General features: G+C 35.3%; 1 protein-coding gene across 4 annotated transcripts in view; it reads left to right on the top strand.

The window, feature by feature from the left end:
* Window positions 1-624: 624 nt before the first annotated feature.
* Window positions 625-21,199, top strand: part of ORC4 (origin recognition complex subunit 4) — a 38,292-nt gene continuing 17,717 nt past the window's right edge. For all 4 annotated transcript variants that reach the window (XR_013975307.1, XR_013975308.1, XR_013975309.1 and 1 more), the window contains exons 1-7: window positions 625-747; window positions 12,088-12,155; window positions 13,191-13,267; window positions 13,835-13,925; window positions 16,613-16,688; window positions 17,058-17,143; window positions 19,990-20,038. Coding sequence is in view for 1 of the 4 variants with exons in the window: in XM_080927382.1 (XP_080783508.1) it covers window positions 12,105-12,155; window positions 13,191-13,267; window positions 13,835-13,925; window positions 16,613-16,688; window positions 17,058-17,143; window positions 19,990-20,038 (430 nt within the window). In the remaining 3 variants the exon portion in view is untranslated. The remainder of the gene's footprint in view (window positions 748-12,087; window positions 12,156-13,190; window positions 13,268-13,834; window positions 13,926-16,612; window positions 16,689-17,057; window positions 17,144-19,989; window positions 20,039-21,199) is intronic.

The following is a 21,199-nucleotide window of genomic DNA, read 5'->3' as shown; positions in this document are numbered from 1 at the left end:
AGCAGGCGAGTAGAGGGCTGAGGGGGTAGGAGTCGTGGATGGGGGTTTTCTAAGAAGAAGAAACTCCTCTCCTCTCTCAGGCTCAATCCCCCACTCAGGGCTCAGAGCTGGAGGGTGGGGGAGGAACTCAGCCGTCTTCCCCCCACCCCCCTCAATTCAAGGTTGAAGTGGGGTAAAATTAGTGTCCTGTCCCTTTAAAAATAGAAATAAAAGGTGCCCCCCCTCTGCCACTGCCTCTCTCTTCATCATCAGCTGCTGCTGCTGCTGGGGTCTCTCTGCTTGGGGGGGAGGGGGGGCTCGGGTAGAAGAGACGGGAGGCACTCACTGCGCATGTCCCTTTCTGACGGGAGGCTGGTTGGTTGAAGGCAGGAGGGGGGGAGGGGAGGAAATGAGATGTTTTCCCAGAAGGCTCCAAGGCGCTGTCGACCCGGAAGACATTGTAGCAGGGGGTAGAGGGGCGGGGGCGGGAAGAGGGAGGAAGTCGCTACTCTTTAACACCCTCAGCTGCCTCCTCCCTCCTTAGGGAAAGTGGAGGGACGGAAGTAGGCGTGGACCGAGGCGAAAGGAGGTCACGTGTTGGGGCGGGGCGGGGCCCCGCAGAGGCCGGGCGAGCGCAGTGCATGCTGGGAGTTGCTGTGTGCGCTTGGCTGCAGCAGGTGAACCAGCTTTGAAGGCGGTGAACATCCTGGGTTCTCACAGCCGCTGGCGGCCCGCTTTGGCCGATTTAAGCAGGCTTTACTGCGAGAGGTAAGGCTGGTCTCATAGACAAGGCCAGGGCCTCAGTGGCCACTGGCGGGTGGACAATGCTGAGATTTCAGTCTGAGGAGAGTGGGAGGCTTGTGTAGGCCCAATAGGCCTAAGGTAGGCGGCCTATGCCTGGCTCTTGGCTTCCCGGCGATGCTGTGGGACGAAGTCCTGGGCCGTGCAGAGTTCTGCAGAGACCGGTTACCGAAGGCTTGTGGGTGAGGAGCATCATTGGCCAGTGTGGAGAGACCGGCTTCTCTGCAGAGAAGCACTGCCTGCTTTAGAGCGTGCGACCTGTTTGGACAAACCAAACCAGATGTGTGAATTTCGGTCACTTTCTACGGTACTTTGCTCATATTTCATATTGGCTGTGTTCGCATCCTGCCTTCCTTACTTTTTCTGTTTCCTTGGGATTTTGGAGAAGCTGTAGGCAAGGAATGGGCAGGAAAGGTTTGAGTGTAGGCTCCCTGCATGCTCTGCCTTAATGCTACAAACAAAAAGACTGGAATGTTTGAAGGTGTCTGGGATTGTGTGGTCCTTCGTACTGAGTTTTGTCATTAAAGGAAAACCTTGACATTTTCTTCTGGAGTAAAAGAAAGCTTTTTAATAGTGAAATAATGTTTGTTTTTCCACGTTTACATTCTTCGTTAGTTTTTTAGTTGGTTTTTGTGAACATACTATGGAGGATTATTACTTCGTCTTTTATAATCCAAGTAACCTAATTTTTTAAAAAAAATCTAAGATCTTCAAATTTACCCTTCGTTCTAACTATTTTAGTTCAGTAGGATTCAGTCAAGGTTACACGTTTTTCAAATTTTATTTGGTGCAAGTCTATGCGGTACGCTATTTAATGTATCCATTGCCTGGGCTTATCTTTTCTTACTGCAGGGGAGGGAGTTGCGTCAGATGGACTGAAAAAAAAATTCCAGTGCCCAAAAGTTTTATTAGAAAACCAAATCTCAATCTTGTTATAGGAAAAAACAAAACAAACAAACAAACAAAAAAAAAACCTATGTAGCAAGAAAGCTATTATGGCCTAGTTAAAACTCTTAAGTCCAGTTTTGTGTCAGGGCCTAAATGTGTGGAAAAGTACACAAAACACGGATGTAATGAACTGCGACAAGACCTGTAACCACGAGTAGTAAGTGGCAAGCACAGGCCACCACTTCCAGACCATTCATCCTCCTGTGCCGCTTTAATACTGCCTTGACTCTTGAAATTCACTGCTTTTCTTTTAGTAGAAATGTATGACAGCATTTCTAAACAAGTATTAATTTACATTTTTAATCTATTTCTAGGTAGCTCACATATCCTGTGAAGGTAGAGCATTCAGGAAATCTTTATACTCCGCTGAAATTTGACCCTATTAATATATTTTGCTGTAATTTATATTTTTTTGTTGTAGTGTAAGTTTCTAAGGTATAAGCACTTTTTTTTAAACTTAGCCACCATTAGTCTTAATGAACTTTGCCTTGTGTTCATTTTTTTAACTAATAAATTATCTACATAGCTACATAATAACGATCTGAATATCTACATAAAATTTTCATGTGAACATAGCTATGTATTTTTCCGAGTTGTATATGGCTGCCTTCAGTTTCACCAAACTTTAAAACTGGTGTGCCGTTTTACACCCGGACTCAGGTGTGATAGATCCTTACTTGTAACTTACTCTCACCAACGGTTATCTTTTAATATTGCCCATCTGGTGAATGTAGTTTTATAGTTTGCACTGTGTTGTGTAAAGTTCTGTACTGAGGATACTTAGTCTGCTTTCAGAAACTTACTAGCTATTTGGATTTATTCATTCAAAAATTGTCTTTTAAATCATCCTTTTTAAGTCTTTTGTGTAGTTTTTTGTTTGTGGGACGGGGGTTGTTTTCTATTTTGCTGTTTTCCATAAGGATCTCTAGCATTGTGGAAGATAGATAATCTGTTCTTGGAGTATTACTTTCTTTCTGGATAGTATGTGAACTGTCTTAATTTATATGTGGTTATTGTTTCTTGAATTTTATATTTAGCTTTAACTCCAGGACATAGGTTTTCAACTTGTGCTAGACAGTGCAACTGCCACCAATCCCACGTGTCTTTAGGGCACTTGAAATGTGTGTTGTAGGTACTATGACTTACAGTGAGTTTTTTTTTAAGTGCTTTGTTGTTTTGTTTTATATTTTAAAAGTGTATGAAATACCTCAGCTTCTCATTATATTTGTTTGTTAAAATGTTAACTACTTTTGCTTTTTTTTTAAGATTTATTTATTTATCATATATTCAGTACACTGTAGACACACCAGAAGAGGGCATCATATCTCATTACAGATGGTTGTGAGCCACCATGTGGTTGCTGGGAATTGAACTCAGGACCTCTGGAAGAGCAGTCAGTGCTCTTAAAACCTGAGCCATCTCTCCAGCCTACTTTTGCTTTGTTTTGCTTTATTAAATATACTAGAAAATGTTAAATTCCTTAGGATTTACATTTTTGTTGGACAGCAGTGTTCTTAACTATAAATATTGACATAAATGTTTTTACATCTTGGCCACTTTCTTTGATTAATGTCCTGCATTTTTAACTTGTCTTTTTGCTTAGGATAGTCTGCAGAAGTCACTTAACAAATTTAATTAGTTCTCTTATTTCTTTGCTCCAAAGCCCATGTTTTGCCTTTAGTTCCGAGGACTTATGGTTTCTCACAGCTTTGTGGTTATTTTTCAACACTTTGAAGAAGATAACATTCCACTTTTTTTTTTTTTGACTTGCTACTAATTTGCAGAAATTAGAGCTAATTCTAATTCCTGTAATTCCTGGTGCACTTAAAGAGAATCGCTTTTTAAAAACTACTTTGTTAGCTATGGTTTGTCTGCTTTTTTACTCTTTTGAGGGGAAGGTGGAATTTCTTGGTCATGCTTTAGTGTCCTTCTGGATTTTGGTATTGGTATATCATTGTCTTTGTTAAACATAGAAAGAACTGTTTGTACTCGCCCCCTGAAAATTAAAACCTTCACTGTCATTGACATGTATTCATAGTTTGTTGTCTTTGACAAGAATTCAGGGTTCTAAATTTTTTTTTTTGGTGTGTTTCTGCTAATTTATGATATGTACTTATTTCTCAGGTGAGTTAGCAGTTATTTCCTTTGGGAAATTAGGAATATACGAGGTATGGGATTGTGGTGTTTTTGAGAAATCACACTTTCCTAGGAAAGATTGCTAGGGTTGCTATCAGTCATAAAAGACCTTATCATATCGACACCTTGAAATTTCTCACTATAGACATAACATTTTGTAGGACTTAAAAACATGTTGAAATCTTGCCATTTTTCCTTATCCTGATTAGGTTGCCCTTAGTTTCTCAATTAAGTTGGATAATTTTTAAGTACCCACTTTTTGTGGGCCTTGAGCTGTGGTGTTGTACCATGATCCAGCAAAGCCTCAATTGACTCATCCTTTTTATTAGGCAGAAATGTCTGGAATGGAGCTCATTCCTGACTTTCCTCTTTCTAGATCTGGACATGCAATTTCAGATTGCTTTTTTTCTTTTATTGTCAAGTGTGTTCATGTATCTGTGTTTTGGCTTCAGCAAGATAATCTGTCCAGTTTGCCCTAAGCATAACTTTAAACCTTATATATTCTTTTTGTTGTTGATTTGAAAGACATTTTTTTGTGTGTGGCAAGTAGCAGTTGATTAGGACTGGACAGTGATACTTTGAAATTACAGAAATACTTGGCAGCTATCTATCAAAAGTAAGGCATTATCAGTAAGAGAATAGGCGTGATCTGGCTTTTTGGTTTTTCTTTTAACATTCTTAACCACCTATGTCAGTAAAAATATAAAATTAGTTTGGCTTTTTAGTATTTTTAAGCAGATTATATATTGTATTTCACCCTTTTTTTTTCTTGTGCTGTCAAGCTCTAATTTTATTGGTACATTACACTATAATTCATACATTTTTGTTACCATAAACTGATGTCTTCTAGATATATAAAAGGTTAGGATATTTGTATTAAGAAACTAAATCTACATCATCCTTAATAATAATTCCTAAAATTGAAAAAGTGTTACTTGACATTTAATATTAGAAGAATTAGCTAAAATAACTGAAAAATGTTCGAAGACAGGAAACTGACAGCCACCTGATGCAGTATCATACCTTCCTGAGCAAAGTGCCAAGTAAAGGCCAGAATATTTTAGCCTCCCCTGAAGCATGAAGTAGTGCAGTAGTTTAAATATAAACCGTGTAGAAGTACATCTTATTTTGTTTGTGTGTTTTGCTTTTTTGTTGGTTTTGAGACAAGATTTTCCTATGTAGTCCCATGCTGTTTTAGGACTTCCTGTGTCACCTCTGCTGGCCTTAAATTTACCATGAATCTCTTGGCTTAGATTCTAAAAACTAAAACTTGCACTACCACAGTAAGTCATGACTTTTACCTTTGGGGTTGTTGCATTATAACAAAAACAAAGTGTTTAAAAATATTTTGTAGCTTTAATATCTTCTTGTACCATAGAGGCAAATTTGACTTTGGTATTAAACTGACATATAAGGTAAGTTAAACATTCAGTTTTAAACAGAGTAAGTTCCTACATCCATGCTTACAAACACTGTCCAATCTTCTCTCCTGTTGACCTAGTTTCTGTATGAACTCATGCCTTAGTAATTTGTATTAGTTTAAGTTTAGAGTGGACAATGAAATTGACTTTGTATTATATGAGAGATGTCATTATGTATGCTGTCATGGAAAAAATCTGTGACTGTCCCCTATTACCTTTCCTTAGATATTTGACAACCATTTACATGCTGTCAGTGTTTCTGAAGTTTTCCCTCTTTTGTCATCTATAAAGTTGAACATATGTTCTTCTTTCACGTAGGAATAGCTATCTAAAGTTTATTCCTGTCTTTTTGTGGCTTCTTAGCTTTCTAGCATAGAACTAATTGTAGGACTGTACCAGTTTATCCATTCTATCCAAGAAATATTGCTTCTAAGTTTCTATGGTTACTAATAAGATTTATAAGTGGATATGGTAGCATGTAGCTTTAATCACAGCTATTCAGGTATTTATGTAGGAAATAACTTGAATTTGGGAGTTCCAAATGAGTCATCAATCTGAAATAAAATAAATACAACCATAAGTTTCTTATTGCTGTTATAAAATAGTCTAACAAAAGCACATAAACTCAGCTTCAGGTTCTAGTCTATTATGACAAGAAAGTCTCAGCAGCAGTGATTTGAGAAGTCACATTACTACATCCACTGTCAGAAGCAAGGACCAGTGAATCAATAATGCAATGATGCTAGGGTTCAGCTTTCTTTTCATACTTAGTTAGATCAGAAGCACCAAGCCCAAGGAGTTGTATCTCTCACATGGGTGGCTTATTACAAAATGCACTTTATTTTTACCTAGATTCTGTGTGTGCGTGTGTGTGTGTGTGTGTTTACATATGTACTTGACATGTTCAAATGTGATAGTATTTTAATTTGGAAATCAGGTTTGCTATAGGAAAGCAATAAGCATTGTATATTTTTTACTCAACAAACAACATAATAGGTATTAAGTGATATTTAAGGATTTTTATGCAGTCATATCTGTGAAATAAGACTATTTTTTTCCTGTCATACATGTCTTTGACTTTTCTTACCTAACATTTTATAAGATTTCTTATACTATTTGATTAGAAGTGATGGAGGCTCTTGCATTTTACATTAAAAATAAATAGCAATCTTTGCTAGGGTTTTACTGCTGTGAACAGACACCATGACCAAGGCAACTCTTATTAAGGACAACACTTAATTGGGGCTGGCTTACAGGTGGAGAGTTCAGTCCATTATCATCAAGGCAGGAGTATGCCATCTTGAGAGTTCTATCTTGATCTGAAGGCCTCTAGGAGAAGACTGTCTTCTAGACAGCTAGAAGGAGGGTCTGAAAGCCCATACTAACAGTAACACTCCTCATAGTAGTGCCACTCCCTGGGCCAAGCATATTCAACAACCATAGTATTTCGAGAGTGCTCTCTCTAGATAGATAGATAGATAGATAGATAGATAGATAGATAGATAGATAGATAGATAGATAGATAGATAGCCAGCCAAGCATATTCAACAACCACAGTATTGCGAGAGTGCTCTCTCTATAGATAGATAGATAGATAGATAGATAGATAGATAGATAGATAGATAGATAGATAGCCAAGCATATTCAACAACCACAGTATTGCGAGAGTGCTCTCTCTATAGATAGATAGATAGATAGATAGATAGATAGATAGATAGCCAAGCATATTCAACAACCACAGTATTGCGAGAGTGCTCTCTATAGATAGATAGATAGATAGATAGATAGATAGATAGATAGATAGATAGGTAGGTAGATAGGTAGATATGTAGATATAGATATATATAGATCAGTTTTTATTTTTCAAAATGTGTAATTGATGATAGGGTAGAAATCATAACAGGAATACTTCCCTTTTTATTGCAAACATTGTTTTGATTCTGCTACAAAAAAATAATCAAGTAGGTATACAAAGAAACTCATATAAAAATAGTCACCATGAAAGGGTCTCTGTAGATACATCAGACTGGCTTTAAACAGACCACTAAACACATGGATAAAGTGTGCTCAAGTTAAAAATTACACTTGGAACTTGGAAGTATAGTTTAAAATAAAACAAAAAAAGACTATAATACATGTCAATTTTTTGTATATTACATAATAAAGTAAAGATTTTTAGGTCATATTTCATTTAATTAGCCTATATTACTAAAAGTCATATGGCCACTAGAAATTTTTAGACTATGTATATGACATTTCTACTGGAGAGTGCTGTTGCAGAGGTTATAAAATAACAGTGAGGAATTTTACATCCCAGAACACCCTAGGAGAATGCCGTGAAGGCAGCACAGATATTCATTTGTCCTGGGCTCGGTCATGCTGTTAGCAGGTTCTACTGCTGTTTTCAGCCAGCTGCAAGCCACAAGCCATCTTTCTTCCTTTTTCTTTTTTAATTAGATAGGGTATATATTTACATTTCGAATGTCGTCCATTTTCCCAGTTCTCCCTCTCTTATCCTCTTTCCCCCTTCCCCTGTTTCTAGGAGTTCTACATCTTGATCTGAAGGCCTCTAGGAGATGTCTTCCAGACAACTAGGAGAAGGGTCTCAAAGCCCTAGTGACACACCTCTCCCAACAAGGCCACTCCCTCCCTGGGCCAAGCATATTCAACAACCATACTAGCTCTAGATATTTTTTCTTAATATTATTTATAATGCTGAAAAATATTCTCATCCTAGTTTGCTATATTTTTTAAATCAAGAATCAGTGTTGTATTTTGTTAAATAGATTTTTTTGTGCACTTGTTTATGAGAATATGATATTTCCTTCTTTAATACTAATGGATTACATTTGGTTCCTCACAAAACTTGGTATGGGTTATTTATCTAGTTCAGACTTAGGATGTACTTACTGCTTGCTGAAAAACAGGTCCAAAAGCTAAAAGGGTTTTTTTGTTTTGTTTTGTTTTTTGTTTGTTTTGTTTTGTTTTGTTTATCTTTATTGTTCCTATATAAGGTTTTGCTCAGGGTTTCTTAAATAAGCTCTTAAGCTGGTATAGGAACCTACATAAATGTGTCCAGGTAGGGAAACGTTCTGTATTCCTATTATTAGATCTCAAGTTTTGTGTTTGTCCCAGGACTACATAGTAGAAGCTACTGAAGCTGTTTTTTTTTTTTTTCTTCCTGTCAATCATTAGCTCTCTGATAAAGTCCTAGTTAAATACTGTTAAAGTACTTCTTCTGAAGACAAGTCTTGTTAAGAACTGCAACATATCCTATGAATATTTTACTCCCAGAGAATTCAGCTACCACAGAAAGGTGGTTTTTCTGAATGATAAATTAGAATTCCTGCAGATAAGCTTAGGAAAGTGTTTGGACTTTCCTAAGTCTTGGTTTTTTGAAAGATTTTGTTGTTGTTGTTGCTGTTGTTGTTAAATTGGTTGTTTGGTTGGTTTGGTTTGGTTTGGTATTTTTTAAGACGGTTTTTAAATAGCTCTGGCTGTCATGGAACTCGCTCTGTAGACCAGGCTATTCTCAAGTTCAGCCTTCCTAATGCTGGAAGTAAGGTGTGAACCACCATGCCTAGCTAACCTCTTTACACTGCAAGCATTCAGCAGTCAGCTGAAGCCATCTTTAATCCAGTTTCTGCTCCTGCTCTATTACATTCAGATCCTAAATATCTGCCAGTGCTTCTTCATGTAAGAAAAAATTGTTTACCTTGCACTAATAGTTGTTTTTATTGTATTCAGCATTTTCTTTTTTGTTTTTTTTATTAAGATTATAATTTTATTACATTTCTCCCAGCAAAGCCTCCCTTAAACCTTTTCCAGTACTCCTTCAAATTTATAGCTTTTATTGTTTTTTTCACAAATTATTAGTGCATACATGTATGTTTCTAAATATGGCCTATTGAGCCTATAAAATGTTACTTGTATTTATGTTTGAGAAGCACAACACCCATCCCAGCTCCCACTGTTTTCATCAGGAGAAACACAGAATCAAACCCTGATCTTAGACTGCTTTTCACCTTCATGTCAGCATTCAGGCATCCCAGCAGCAAGACAGAGCAGAACTGCAAATGTTTCTTAATGAGGTGTGCAAACTGTGCTTATCTTTGGTAATAAAAACAAGTGTTTAGATTGTTAGGGATTTTGCTGGTGTGGTTGTTTGAATAAACCTGGCCAAGGAGTGGCACTGTTAGGAGGTGTGGCCTTGTTGGAAGTATGTCATTGTGTGTTTGGGGGGAAGGGGTGAAGGGACTTTGAGATCTTTCTGCTTGGAAGACACTTTGCTGGATGCAGTCAGATCAAGATGTAGAATTCTCAGCTCCACCTGTGCCATCCATGCCTCCATGGATGCTGCCATGCTCCTATCTTGATAATAATGGACTAAACCTCTCAACCTGTAAGCCATCCCCAATTAAATGTTGTTCCTTACAAGGGTTGCCTTCCTCATGGTATTTCTTTTCAGCAGTGGAAACCGTAACTAAGACAGCTGGTTTATTAAATTAGTAATTATATATTCTCCTCTAATAACTGATTTCAGTATTTCTGAGTAGTTACTAGGTTTCTAGTACCAGGCATGGTTTCCCTTTTGTTGGGTGAGTCTTAAGTCTGGTTAGAGAACTGGTTAAATAGTTACCACCAAAATATGTGTGACACTACTGCACTTGTAGTACTATTGGGCCATACTGGTCATTGACACAGTTCATAGGTGTCATAGCTGGGTAGAACTGTTAGCTGTTCCCTCTTTTGGAAGCTTTCATGGCACCTTCTGCTATTATGAATGCTAGTTCCCAGGGAGAAGTTATTCAAGTCAGTTTAAGCTTAGAGGTCGCTGGCCTCTGTTTCTTCATTAGGACCTTCTGCCTCTTGTTTGTTTTGGGAAATCTCCTAGATGGCACTGTCTGCTATTGAGGTTTTCATTAGATGGTCTTTGGCTTTTGGGAATACTATCCGCACAGTTAAGAAATTTTAACCAAGCATGTGAAAGACTTGTTTAATGAGAACTGACTGATGAAAGAAATTGAAGAAGAAAGACACCAGAAGATCAAAGGATCTTCATACTCATAGATTGTTTAAAGAGTATAATAGTGGAAATTGCCATTCTACCCAAAGCCATCTATAGATTCAACACAATCCTCATCAAAACTACAACACAATTCTTTACAGAAATTGAATTAACAATTTTCTGCCTAATATGGAAGCGCATACACACTCCTACAAACAGGATGTCAAAACAGTCCTGAATTTTAAGAAGATGAAGGTGTCATCATCACAGATTTCACATAGTATAAACATTGTGGTATTGGCATGAAAGCAGACACACTGACCAATGGAGTAAAATTTAACACCCACATATAAGTACATACAACTATGGACAACTTATTTTTGACAAAGAATGTAAAAGTACAACACTGGAATAATACCAAGTTGGAGAAAACACAGCATATCTGCTGGTCAAACAAACATAATGGCTAAGTGGAGAATAATGAAAATAGATCCATATTTATCAACACGCACACAACTCAACCCCAAATGGATCAAGGACCCTAGCATAAGACCAGACAACCCTGATTCTGATAAAAGAAAATGAGAAGAGGCTTGAATTCATTGGCACAGGGAGTGACTTTCTGCGCAGGATAGCAGTAATATTAGCACAGGTGCTAAGACTTACACACTATCCCTAAGTGTCCAGTAAGACTTAAATTTTGGCAACAACCTACAGTTGCTTAATTGGACTTAGGATATGAATTATTTTAGTTGAAAATCATTTGAAAGCTTTTTCTTTCTATTTGAATTATTTTAGGTAGTTTTGGTGTGTACAGTATTATAGGATGACATCCACAGACTTTGCTTCTGGCTTTAAAGGTTTCCATTGATAAATCAGTGATTATTGTGGTATATTTCCATCATAGTTAACTTGTGGTTGTTTTGATTTGTTTGTTTCTTATTGTTTCAGTACCCCGTCCTTGTTCTGTTTATTTAATGTTTTAACCATAACGCCATAGCGACCCCTATTCTAGCGTTATTTGGTGTTCTGTATACTTCTTGTGTCTGTATATTTTTCCTTAATTTGGGGGAATTTATCTATAATCTTTTTTGTTTGATTGTAGACCTGATTTAGTCTGATTTTTGAGTTCTTTTCTTTTATCTTTGTAATTTAAGATATTTTTATACTGTTTTACTGTTCTTGTATAATGTCACTACTCCTCAATCCCCTCGTTTTCTTTACCTGAATTGACAAGTCTTAAATTATGATATGCTGTGTTTTTCCTGTTCTGTTCTACTAGAAAGACTTTCCCTGAGATTTCTACTTGGTTATTAAATTTTTCAGTACCATCTCAATTTAAACTTTTGCTCTCTTTAATATGTATTTCTTTTTACTGAATTCCTGGGTTGTCTTTGTCATTTCATTTACCCATATATTGTGTTTTCTTGAACCTTAAGATATTAAATCTTAGTATGTAGGTTGTTTGGTATAGAACAAAAAAATGCAAGGTTTCTTGTAAAGAGTGATTGCAGTGGATAGCTGGGTAGGAAAAACATTTTGTATGAAAAAAAAGTCTTTGCGTTCGTTGTACATCTATGGAGAAGGGGTGGGTAATCCAGGAGCCATATCACTGAGAGTGCCAAACAAATAAGCTTGTTCCTGGACAAATGAAAGCAGTTGTAGGGTTTTCATTTTTTATTCTTACACACTTTTAATATTTAAGAACTTGTATTTGACTCTGTAAATGTGGTTTTAAATTATCTTTTAAAGCAGATAGTGTTAATTCACCCATTTTTTTTTTCTTTTTTTTAGGATTTAAACAAGTCAGGATGAGCAATCGTAAAACCAAGAATAACATACATGCAGAGTGTCTTTCACAGGTTAGTATGTATGTTCCCTAATCTAAAAGCCTGTTCTTTAATCTCAAAATCTTGCTAAAGATGATCAAAAAATGATCATCTTTTTAATTTGATTTTTTTTTTCTTAGCACTTTTTTAGCGGAGATATCTTTACAGATTGTAAACATCAATGGGTAGAAACAAAGCTCTCTAAAATGTAAAATTAAATGTGAAATGATACATTGTGTTTTATTGTTGAAGTTACTGTTCTACTAAGTTGTTGCTGCTATCTGGCGGTGCTGTGTAACTTCACCCTTTGTATTTGAATAGTTGAATCCTAACTTTTACTGTGCCTTTCAAAAACAGTCTGGTTTAAATTTAAATATTCACATATTTGTTTGTTTGTTTGTTTGTTAATGCGATTATGGTGGCAGAAACCAGAGCCTGAACATATATACTAACAGTAGGTCTGTCATGGAACTACGTCCCTGGTCTGATTCTTTAGTTTATAAACTAGTTAAATGGCATTTCTTTTACATAATTAAACAGTGGCTTGAAGGTTGAACTAGTATTGTTTTGTAGTTTGCTGTTTGGGTTTTTTTATAATTCTGCCCTTTTTTCAGTGCCTTTTAAGCCATGAATCATGCCCTTGTAGTATTTCTGTGCTCATAATCTAATGGATAGTTAAAACTACACAAATCTCCAAGCTTAGTTTTCTGTAGAATCCTGACTTTTAGGCCATGTCCAGATAGATGGTGACTGAGCTAAGAATTTTAGGGTCTTAGTCTCTAGAAGACCATTGACTGTATGGTTGTACTAGCACTGTGACATTTGATTGCATTGCATGTGTATTGAAACAGCTTTGAGCTGGTGATGTACTGAAGTAGTTCTCTCATTGTTGTGCCACTGTCATTATTTATCTGAGACTAGATAAATGAACAATCTACTTTTATAGTAACTCAAAATGGTGCTGGAGCAGTTAGTATTTAATTCCTGGCTGCTACAAATAAACTTTCACACTTCTTTTTATTACATGTGTAATACTTTTGTTACATCTGTTCATCTTATGTTTATCAGGTACAAAAAATTTTACGTGAAAGATTTTGTCATCACAGTCCACATAGCAACCTATTTGGAGTGCAAGTACAATACAAGTAAGTCTAACTATCAGCTCCTCTATTACAAATTTATTTTTATTTGCTGTCCAAGTTTGTAAAGGCTAGTCATACATAAACTTTCTCTTAAGTTATGACAAAGTTATGTTTTATATATAGAAACTGAATATTGTGAAACATGAACACATATAAGTACTTAATGTCTTATGTTATTAATACTTTATTTTTATGTCAGTTATATGCTAATATCAAAAGAATTCTGACATTCTTATACTTAACACCTGGTAGCCAGCCTGACCAAAATGCTAGTAAAACTAATTCTCTCTAAGCCCAGAGAACCTAAAAGTTTGCATAATTGGCTCCTATCTTGTGCCACTATGAAACCAAATGAATTCCCACTTACGTGGGTTTCCTTTTGTGGTCTCTAGAGAATCTCCACTGGACAATGGTTTCTCTACATTTTCTATACAGGAGAATTTAGATCCTTTGGGCTAGAGAGCCAAAAGGGTAGAATTAATACTCACTTTTAAATGTAGCTTTTTAAAGGTATGACTCAAAAAATTATTTTACCTTTATTTTTTTTTCTGCCTTTCCATGTAATTTTAGGCATTTGATTGAGCTACTCAAAAGAACTGCTATCTATGGAGAAAGTAATTCTGTACTCATTGTTGGACCACGAGGATCAGGAAAGACGATGGTAAGAGACTAAACTTTCTCATATAGCATTGCTGTAATAGACATTTGATGTTTTTTATATTAGATGACACAAAATGTTTTTTATTTCATTACATTGCAACATTCTTTGTTTTCCATTTCTTTTAAATGACAGAAACCATGCAGGTGTCCTACAAAGTTTTGGGATGTGATATAGGAACAAACAGTACTTTTTAAGTACTGCCTATGTAGTTTACTTTGTGTGAGTGTCTAAGTGCATGTGCATATATCATGGAGTGTTGGTGTGTGTAGAGGTCAGGGGATAACTTTAGTGCTCTTGTTTGGTTCTCTTCTTTTACCTAATTTGAGTTAGGGGTCCTCCACTATGTTCTCTGCTCAGTATATTGGCCTACATTCGATCAGGGATTTTACTCCTCCCATCTGCCACTGAGAGTATGGATACCTGCTTCCATAAATGGGTTTTAGTCCCAATTCAGGACATCACAGGTCATTATCATACAGTGATTCCCCACAAGCATGTTTTTTTTTCTTTTTTACAGCTTAGTATTAACCTTCAAACAAATCTTTCATATCAAGGTGCATCTTCAATATTTATCGCATATTTCCTTTTTTCTGATATTTGGTTAATCTCAAATTTTCACTCTGTTCCTTTTGTACAATATAGGAAACAAATACATCAACATTGGAATGTATTACTATTAAATTTTAAGATGCTGAGTTGTATACATTGCATTTTTCTAGTATTCTGTGATGCTAAATTAATATTTTGTTCAATAGATTTTATTTTCTTACTGATATACTTTAATTAAGATAGTAAATTAAAATTATGTTTCTAATTTTAAAATAGTACATGTTGGTTTTATATTATGTAAGATGAAGAAATTATTTTTTATACTACCATTTCCATTGTTTAAAGAACATAACTGGGTATTGACAACTTTATTACTGTTTCACGAACTTTTTACGTTTTTTAAAACATTTTTTATTTCTACCTCCTTTGGTCCTTAGTATAATTACTATTTTGCTTTTTGCTGTAGTTGTAGTTTGTTTCTTTGTAGTATTTTGCTTTTGCTTTTGATTTACCAACATTTTTTTAACAAAAGGACTATGTAAAATACATTTGTGGTTTTGTTTGTTTTATCTACTGCATGGGGACTGACAGGTGTTTTGGGGGTTTTTTTTCTTTTTCCCCTCCCCTTAGAATTGCATGGATTTTGCTTAAATCTTGTTTAGTGAGGAATATCCTAGAATAAGATTTTCTTTGGCTTTTTCCTTTTTGCTGTATTTGGATTATGTAAGTAGCTAAGCTACACAGAAGTCTCAGATCCCTGTGGCTTACTAGTACATTTTCTCTTCCTTTGTACTGGCTATCATGACAGTAGTGGACATATCAAAGGAAGTCAGTCTGTGTAGATGAGTTCAATGGAAGAGTGCTCAGGCTCTCTTGATACACTTAGGAGATGAAAGTTTTATTAATGTATAAATGTCAGTGAAATAGAAAATATAGAAGACAGCACACAACACAATACTTTTTAGATATGTTGAAAAGTAGTGTTTGTAGGAAGATTGTATGAGTCACAGATGTTCTCCTGTGGTAGAGTTGACCTGATCCACAGATAGTGAAGTACCATCTTGCCCCTGTGGTTGCTTTTCTTGTTTCTTCTCAGCTGGGCTACTACAGTAGTCAAACAGTTATACAAAGAGAGTTTGTTTTTGTTTTTTTTTTTTTTTTTTTTAAGAGGATCTAGATTAAGAGTACCTGTGATCTAAAGTAGAGTTCCCTGTCCTTTAAAATCCACACCGCTATGCCAAAATAGTTTCTGTGTTTCCTATCCTTTTATGAAGTCTGTCTACTCTCTTTACTCTATGTGCACTTAACATCTGTTTTCCTGGACCATTTTTGATTTGAATAAAAGTATTTTACACTTCCTTTAATCTTCCTTATTTACAAATTTTATATTATAGTAACACCTTCTGAGTGTAAGTACATTTTCATAGTCATTATTCTTGGTAATCTTATAGTTGCATATAACCTTGTTAACTTTCCTATTGTTCTATGGCTCTCTTTTTTTGTTGTTTTCTTTTGATTGTTTCTGTGTTGTTTTGTAAAACAATTTCATATAGTTTAGGTTGCAGATCATCCTGACTCTTCAATTTCTTATTTTCTGCCTCCTGAATCTGGGATCACAGGCTTATTACTACCATATCTAGCTAACTTGCATCAACATGCTTTTCTGTTTATTTATCCATGAGCAAATATCTTTTTCTTTTTAACTTATTGCTATTTCTTATTTCCTGACAATATGAAGACTATTTAACAGTGTTAGATAAAATTGACATTGGAGAACAAACCTTTTACAACTATTTAGGTTTATTTTTTCTATAGTGTTTAGCGGCTTTCAGCCACAACTGGTAGAGAAATGTTACTGAATAGTAAAATGGACTGATATGTAAAGATTACAGAAGACAATAGCTTAATCTGTAATGTAGAAAAGGCTTTAGGATTACTTCCAAAGTTTATTAAAAGTTTAGGTAAACTGTTAAGATACTAAAGTTTCAGTTAGACTTTGCCAACTTAAGACTTGGACATACTAGTTTTTATACATTTAACCCTTTTAGCTACAGAGTGATATATTCTCAGTATTTGATTTTTAAAAAAGTTTCATTTTATCTTTTCCATATTAAACATTTAAACATTTTTATATTTAGTTATTAAATCATGCTTTGAAAGAACTCATGGGAATAGGAGAAGTGAGTGAAAATGTGTTGCAAGTTCACTTAAATGGTGAGTATATCATTTTTTTTCTGTTAAACAATGTAAACTACTTAGTTTGCATATTTTGACAATAAATTTATCTTTTTAAGTATCTTTAAATACTATATGTTAAAAACTGCATGCCAGTTTGATAGCTTTTAGAACTTAAAGTGTAGTTGGTAAAAGTGTATATTTTCAAATAGGGTTTTTTTTTTCCCTTAAAAAGTGCCATCTCCCAGGAATGGTTCTTTGATAACCATATTTTTAAAAGTAATATGAATTAGCAGTCTGATTGTATTCTTATTAAATTTTTAAAGCATTAGAAAATATATTTACTTGGAAAATAATGTGTCATATACTTCATTTCATTTAGACACTATTAATTGGGCTATGTTTCAGGACTGCTGCAGACAAATGATAAAATTGCTCTGAAAGAGATCACAAGACAATTAAATCTAGAAAATGTAGTTGGAGATAAAGTTTTTGTAAGTATCATTTCAAATATTTTATTTCTGGAAAGTTAAGAGTCATATTAGAAAATTGTTTAATATATATTAGAAATTGATGTAAGATTTTTTTTTTTTTTTTTTTTTTTTTTTTTTTTTTTTTTTGCTTAGGAAATGACTTAATGTATAAGGATGTATTTAGTCCTCGAGCTTTTACTTTGGTGGTTGTTTTATGTATTTTTATGACTATTTGTTTAAGTAAAAGTCTTTTTAAATCAAGACTTGTAAAGTAGCATGAGCATATTGTATAATGTGCTGAATTTTAAAATGGCATAGTGGGTTGACTCCTTTTCTGTGAGTTGATTCCCTATGGTGATGTTAGGCTGTCAGGTCAGTGAATCTTTGGATATCAGATATTTCATTAAGTACACTTACTTTGTGTATTTCACAAAGATTATTGTAAACAAGGGAAGTAAACTTCCTCCTTATTAGCATCTGTGGGATGCTAATTTTCCATATGAATATCTGTTAGTTCATGTCCATCACTTCCTGTGCGCCTTGAAGTCTCAAAGCACTGTTAGTGCTTCAGATCGATTTGAAGTGTTGGAACTGTCTCACTAAACTGTTTACCTAACGTACATGACCTAAGGAAAACAAGAGTAATCCATGTCCTAATCTACTATCCAGAGACTCCATATGCAGATGAGATACACATATCCCATTTCCATTTTCTGTCCACTGGTGTTCCTGCAGTTACTGTCATTCCTACTTATCATTCTTTGCTCTGTGCTGCAGTGATCTGAACACAGCTGTGTATACTCAAGTATCTAGGAATCGCATTAAGTTAGCAGCAGAAAGTAGAGCCAACCATATCCTTTTTTGGTACTGTATTCATGTAAATTAATGAAAGAGACAGTTGTATTACAATCTGATTCTAATCATAGCTATTGATTATCATGACAGTCAATCCTTTGTATATTTAGGTCCTATATCTTTGTATACAACCTTATTAAAGAAAAAATTGCATTCAGTTGTGCTAAACTTGTACATACTTTGCATTTTGTTATTATATTTTAAATATTTCATTAGAAGAGCTAATAAATGATATCTAGATGTTTTTTGCTTGCTTTCTGTTTCTATATAGATATATTAATCAAAACTAATCTGGCGATAATGCTTCCAGATTACAGACACAAGCAGGAGCAGAGGTTGGAACCATGAAAGAACTCTGCTCATTGGCTCATTGGCATGGTCAACTACTTTTCTTATACAACTCAGTCCCATCTGCCCAGGATTAGTAAATTCTATGCTATTTCATTTAGTGGGATTGAGCAGTTAAACAGTTTGGTATCTTTGTGTATGAAAACAAGTCCAAGATTCAGTAACAAGAATGGCTGTTAAAAGATTATTAGTTTACAATCTACTCTTTTTTTTTTTTTTTTTTTTTTTTTGAAATTAGGTCTTTAGGGTGTAGAGACTAATTAGTCTGCCTCAGTTTATAAGTTTGTGAAGTCTGTACATGAAGAACAAAAGTCGCTTAAACCAGAACTTTACTGTGTTCATAGTCTTTATATTTTAAATTCTATAAGTACATCATGCAGCTATATATATATATACATATTTATATATGTCTATGTATGATATACATATACTTTTCATATATATTTGGATAAGTGTATGCTTTATGATGAACTATATGGACTATTGAAAAAACCAGAAGTCAAAATACCTTTGAATAAGTAACTGACCGTTGACTTCCAGACAGATTCCCTCTACGAGGCAGTGTTAGTTACAGTAAGTTGTGTATACTCGTTCTTTAATAGTACTGGCAACACAACATGTGATGATTACTGTGATGGATCAGTTAGATCGTCATGCTGGGCCTCACGGTGAGATGGCTGTGTGGGCAGACACACTGGCTACCTAGCTTGACAACCTATCAGAACTCACTTATAGACAGAAGCAGAGAAGTGACTCCTACAAGTTGTTGCCCCTGGCATTCAAATGTCCATTGTGCTGCACAATCACACAAAATAACTTTTAAAAACCTAAAACTGTTTATGCTATAGCAGGTTCTTTCTAGAAAAGAAGCCTATTACATTTTTTTCTTTTTATAGTTCCTTAAATTTAAAATTGATTTTTTTTCCCTTAAAATATGTGATTGAGGTGGTGGATAAGCTCAGTGGTAAGGTGCATTTACTGCTCTTCCAGAGGAGCTGAGTTTGTTTTTGAATACCTGTATTAAGGTGGCTTGCAACTTTTTCTAAATCTAGGTCATGAAGCCAATACCTCTGGCCTCTGTGCACTCAGCATGCACATAGCCACAAGCAGACAGACATTATTCCAAAATGTTTAAGTTTTGTTCAGAAATACTTTACCTGTTTTCCAAAGAAATAGATAATGTGGTAAACACATATCCCTAAATAGGCGTTCTTGTGTAGAGAATCTGTTTCATATTTTAAGCAAATACCCCTTTTCTTTTTGCATCTGGTTTTAATCCATACTAAGATTTTTTTTTTTAAAGGTAGGACAAATTACTTTGAGACTAGGAGCAACGTGTTGTTTTTAAAGATACAAAGTGAAATATATTTCTAGCCCTTAGCTATATTTAGAATCTAACAATCCTCCAGGAACTACACTATTATGCAATATTTCTACCAGTAGTAATATAGAAAATATGAAACTTCACACATGACATGTCATTTTTGGTATTCCACTTCCTTTCCTTTAGTATTTAAGTTATGGATAATTAATGGAGATACTCAACTATTCAATGGCGAATTTCCTAATAAAAACAGTGCATGGGTGTGTTCTTTTTATAAATATTCTAATATTCATCCTTATTTATTTTGTTAAATTTCGTCTTGTCTGTTTTTATTATGCAGGGAAGCTTTGCTGAAAACCTTTCATTTCTTCTGGAAGCTTTGCGAAAAGGTACATGTTTAGGAAACTTAATTTTACCTTCAGTCTTCTCTGATTATTGAAGTATTACAAATTTTTACCCCAAAAAAAATAAGAGAAAAGAAAGAAAAAGGTATGGGAATTAAACTAAATAATTTAATAAGCTAATGGCCACTGTAATGATAATTCTCAGAATATGATACTTTGGGTTTTTTTGTTTTGTTATATTGGATATTCTCTATATTTACATTTCAGTGTTACCTCCTTTCTCCCCACTCCCACCCCCTCTCTCCCTCCACTTGTTTCCATGAAGGTGCTCCCTCTCCCAACCATCCTCTCCACCTCAGTGCCTTGGCATTCCCCTGTACTGGGAAAACGCACCTTCACTGGACCAAAGGCCTCTTCTCCCATTGTATCCTCTGCTACATATGCAAATGGGTCTCTCCATGTGTGCTCATTGGTTGGTGCTTTAGTCCCTCAGAGCTCTGGAGGGTTTGGTTGATTGATAATGTTCTTCCCATGTGGTTGCATACCTTTTCAGCTCCTTCAGTCTTTTCTCTAGCTCCTTCTCTGGGGACGACCAGTGTTCAGTCCGATGGTTAGCTGCAAGCATCCTTAACTGTATCTGTATGACTCTGGCAGACCCTCCGAGGAGGCATCCATATCGGGCTCCTACCAGTAAGCACTGCTTGGCATCAGCAATAGTGCTTAGGTTTAGTGGCTACATATGGCGGCTCTGAATGATCTTTTCTTCAATCCCTGTTCCTCTATTTGTCCCTGTATTTCCTCCCGTGAATGCTTTATTCTCCTTTCTAAGGAGGACTGAGTTATCCCTGCCTTCTTTATGAGCCTCACAATGTCTGGGAATTGTTTCTTGGTTATTCAGAACTTTTTGGGTTAGTATCAGTGAGTGTATACCATGAGTGTTACCTCACTCATGATGATAGCTTCTAGTTCCATCCATTTGCTTAGGAATTTCACAAAGTTATTTTTTCTAATAATGAAGTCGTGCTCCATTATATAAATGAACCACAATTTTTGTATCCATTCTTCTGTTGAGGGACATATGGGTTCTTTCTAGCTTCTGGCTCTTATAAATACGGTTGCTGGAAACATGATGGAGCATGTGAACTTGTTATATGATCTTAGCGATTCTGACTGATATAAGGTGGAATCTCGGGGCTGTTTTGATAT

The sequence above is a fragment of the Micromys minutus genome (assembly GCF_963924665.1).
Source record: "Micromys minutus genome assembly, chromosome: 13".
NCBI classification, from domain to species: domain Eukaryota; kingdom Metazoa; phylum Chordata; class Mammalia; order Rodentia; family Muridae; genus Micromys; species Micromys minutus.
The sequence above is the reverse complement of the archived record's forward strand: the minus strand, read 5'-3'. Positions and strand labels throughout refer to the sequence as shown.